Source organism: Chaetura pelagica, unplaced genomic scaffold (genome assembly GCF_000747805.2).
Source record: "Chaetura pelagica isolate M959 unplaced genomic scaffold, ChaPel_1.0 scaffold872, whole genome shotgun sequence".
Lineage (NCBI taxonomy): Eukaryota > Metazoa > Chordata > Aves > Apodiformes > Apodidae > Chaetura > Chaetura pelagica.
This window is the reverse complement of record NW_009952388.1, coordinates 82824-86654: the sequence shown is the minus strand read 5'-3', so window position 1 is coordinate 86654 and position 3831 is coordinate 82824. Positions and strand designations below refer to the sequence as shown.

Below are 3831 nucleotides of genomic sequence, written 5' to 3'. Positions count from 1 at the left end.
ATTCCTGCTCCCTGCTGGGGACAAAACCCCACACCATCCCAGCACCCACAGGGCCCCATCCTGCTCTCTGTCCCTGACCTGCTCCCCAGGTCCCTGCCCTGCTTCTGTGCTGGCCTCATTGCTGGTCCCCAGCAGTCTGGGCCCAGCCAGGGCTCTGTCTGCCCAGGGTCCCCCACCTCCCTGGTGATGCTCAGCCCACATGTCCATGGGATCTGTGCTCCGGCAGCAGCCAGTGGACCTAAGAGCCAGGGAGACTCTGCACCTGCACAGGATGGGGGCATCTGGAGCAGATACCTAATTGCTGGTACCCCTGGGTATCCCTTGCCTCCATGCTGAGTCCCTCTGGGGTCTGCTCATCCCAAACTCAGGGAACCTTAAACCCCTGGGCCAGAGGCACTGTGCTGGTTGGCTCCTGAGCCACAGAGCCCCTGTGTCACAGCAGAATGGCTCGGGGACGTCCCCTGCGAAGAGCTCAGGTGGCCACATGGCTCCTCCAGGGCAGCTCCCCTGTGGGGCAGACCCAGGTGTAAGCAAGGGGCTGGGGCAGGGGACCAGCAGGATCCATGTCACCCAGGCTCCAAGGGCAGTCCCAGCTCTTCTCCTCCCATGGGACACCCCAACAGAGTGGAAGGTTTCCAGCTTGAAAAAGACTAATGCCACCTCATCATAAGTTGGAAAAGGCTTTTGCATGCAGAAACCTCACAGCCACAGGGAAGAGCAGTGGGAATGCAGAGGCTTATGCAGCCACCCTCTCCCAATGTGCTCTTGTTTCCAGCAGTGCCAGGATCAGCTGAGGAAGTGACCAACATGACCTTCTTCCTGCTCCTCCCTGGGAAACCCTCTGTCACCTAGCTGCCCCTGCTCCTCATGTCCTGCCAGGTGTCTGGCCCTGTCCCTTGTCCCTCCCTCCTGCAGCCCCACAACCCAGGATGAGAGGGGAGGATGAGCATCACCTCCACCCACCCCGGCAGGGATGCTCCATCCCAGCTGAGGAGCTGCAGCCCTGGGCACTCACCCGGCTGAAGCTCCTGGTCTGTTGGTACTCGCACAGCATCATGTCGAAGAAGATGGGGATGGTGGATCTGCGCAGCTCCAGCTCTGGCACCAGCGTCATCTCCAGGATGGGGCCCACCATGCCTGGGATGAACTCGATCTTGCGGTGGCCTGGGGAGGGCAGGGGAGGCTAGAGACTGGGATACTGCAGCCTGGGGGCTGCAAACAGGCAGCAACACATGGAAAAGGAGCAGGAGTGGTGCTGGGAATAGACCACGGCACCACCAGGTGCTCAGGGCAGCCACGCTGGTGGGCAGGTGATGCCATGTGGCCAGGGCAGCATGGAAACACTTGGCTGTGGGACCACAGCTGGGGCTGCGCTGGTGTCCTGGAGGCCCTGGTGCATGGGAACTACCCATACAGCTTCCTGCTCTCTGCTGGAGCAGGGTGGGGGGCACAGAACCAAAGTTTTCGATCCTCCCTGCCTGGCTGGCCCTGGGATGCTCCCAGTAGCACAGCCCAGCACCTTGCATACCTCCAGGTGTGCACATCCCATGGGCTTACAAATCTCATGGATTGCACATCCCAGAGCATCCCACAGATTGCACATCCTACAGGCTCATATTCCCTGCTCAGCCCTGCAGGCTCCCATGCTCCACATCAGCAACACCTCCCTCCCCAGCTGATGAACACCAGTCTGCAGAGACTCACCAAGTCCTCACTGCTGGCCACACTGCAACTCACCCAGGTTGTACCACATGTCCCGAATGGAAGCTCCGATCACGGCTCTCATGTCCCCATACCTGCTGGGACAGGTGTTGGTCAGCATTGCTCTGCAGACAGAGCTCAGCATCCAGTCCAAGGCACCAAGCACAGCCACACTGGTTCATCACTCTTGTTTCATTTGAGAGAAAGGAGAGATGTTTAGAAATCATGGAAGCACCTGAGAAGGGTCTGGTAGGAAATGGAGCCCACAGTGGAAAAAAGGTGTTAGAATCATTAGCTCATCTGAAGTGCATCAATACCAATGCACCCAGTATGAGCAACAAACAGGGGGAGCTTGAAGCCATGATACACCAGGGAAACTATGACATAGTGGCTGTCACAGAAACATGGTAGGATGCATCACACAACTGGAGTGCCACAATCGATGGCTCCTCAGGAGGGACAGAAAGAGAAGTGACCCCATCTGTTAGAGAATGCTACGAGAGCTTGGAAATCAATTGTAGTCATGATGAGGTTGAGAGTATTTGGATGAGGTTAAGGGCCAATAAAGCTGGTGTTGCTGTGGGAGTCTCCTATAGACCTCCCAACCAAACAGTGAGGTGGGTGAAGCTTTCTACAAGCAGTTGGGAGAAACCTCCCAGTCACTTGCTGTGGTTCTTGGGGGGGGGATTTTAACCTCCCAGACATCTGCTGGGAATACAACACAGCAGAGAGGGAACATTCCAAGAGGTTCCTGTAATGTGTGGAAGAGAAATTCCTCACACAGCTGGTAAGTGAGCCAAACAGGGAGGGTGCCCTGGTGAACAGGGAATAACTTGTGGGGCAAGTAAAAGTTGGAGGCCATGTAGGGCACAGTGATCATGAGATGATTTTGTTTTTGATCCTTGGAGAAACAAGGAGAGGGGTCAGTAAAACTGCCCCCTTAGACTTTCTGGAGGGAGACTTTGACCTGTTCAGAAGACTGATTGACAAAGTCCCTTGGGAGGCTGCCTTGAAGGATAAAGGAGTCCAGGAAGGCTGGACATACTTCAAGAAAGAAGTCCTAAAGGCACAGGAGCAGGCTGTCCCCATGCGCCGAAAAACCAGGAAGCGGAGTAGGAGACCAGCCTGGCTAAATAGGGACCTTTGGCTGGACCTTAGAAACCTCAATTCCAGAGAGATCTCGAGGTGCTGAAGCAAGGACAGAGGAGGGCAACGAATCTGGTGAAGGGCCTAGAGAATCAATCTGATGAAGAACCCTTGAAGGAGCTGGGAATGTTTAGTCTGAAGAAGAGGAGGCTGAGGGGACACATAATCAGTCTCTACCACTACCTGAAAGGTCATTGTAGAGAGGTTGGTGCTGGTCTCTTCTCACAGGTAATTAGTGACAGAACAAGAGGGAAGGGCTTCAAGCTGCAACAGAGCAGGTTCAGACTGGATATTAGGAAGGATTTTTTTCACAGAAAGAGTGGTCAGACACTGGAATAGGCTGCCCAGAGAGGTGGTTGAGTCACCATCCCTAGAGGTGTTGAAGGGTGGTTTGGATGTGGTGTTGGTGGAGATGGTTTAGGGGAGAACTTTGTAGAGTAGGGATGATGGTTGGACTCGGTGATTCCGAGGGGCTTTTCTAACCTGAAAAGTTCTGTGATTCTATGATCCCAAAATCCCTGATCCCATGGCATGGCAGCAGGCTGGAGCAGGAACCTGAAGCCAAGCTGTGGAGCTCAGCCCCAAGGTGCTGCTGGGCAGGGAGGGCCAGGAGGGCAACTCACTTGGTCACGATGCTGTTGCGCTTGGCCTGGGAGAAGTTCTCCAGCTGCAGGGAGTCCTGGGTGAGGAAAGCCACGGCCAGGTGGAAATAGTTGTTCCAAAGCTGCAGTGAAAACACGGGGATGAATGCCAGGCTGGGGGCTCAGGGAGCTGGGGACAGGCTGGGTCTCCTCCCCAGCCCTGCAGGGCACAGGCAGAACCCGCTCACCTGCAGCTCAAAGTCACTATTTCTCAGGAACATCTCGGTCAAGGTCATGGCAAACTGGTTGATGGCACGGAGGAACTCACTGCAGGGGGAGAGGCCGTGGGGAACTGAGCAAGGGGTGGCTGTGCTGCCCCTGCCCTGCGCCCCCCCGCCAGCCC

The 3831-nt window shown here is 55.9% G+C and overlaps 1 protein-coding gene across 1 annotated transcript in view; it reads right to left on the bottom strand.

Moving 5' to 3' along the window:
- LOC104398129 (dedicator of cytokinesis protein 2-like) overlaps positions 1-3831 on the bottom strand; it is a 66946-nt gene that overhangs the window by 4711 nt on the left and 58404 nt on the right. Inside the window, 4 exon segments of the mRNA XM_010008178.1 lie at positions 1016-1164; positions 1738-1796; positions 3471-3571; positions 3677-3755. Coding sequence (XP_010006480.1) covers positions 1016-1164; positions 1738-1796; positions 3471-3571; positions 3677-3755 — 388 coding nt within the window.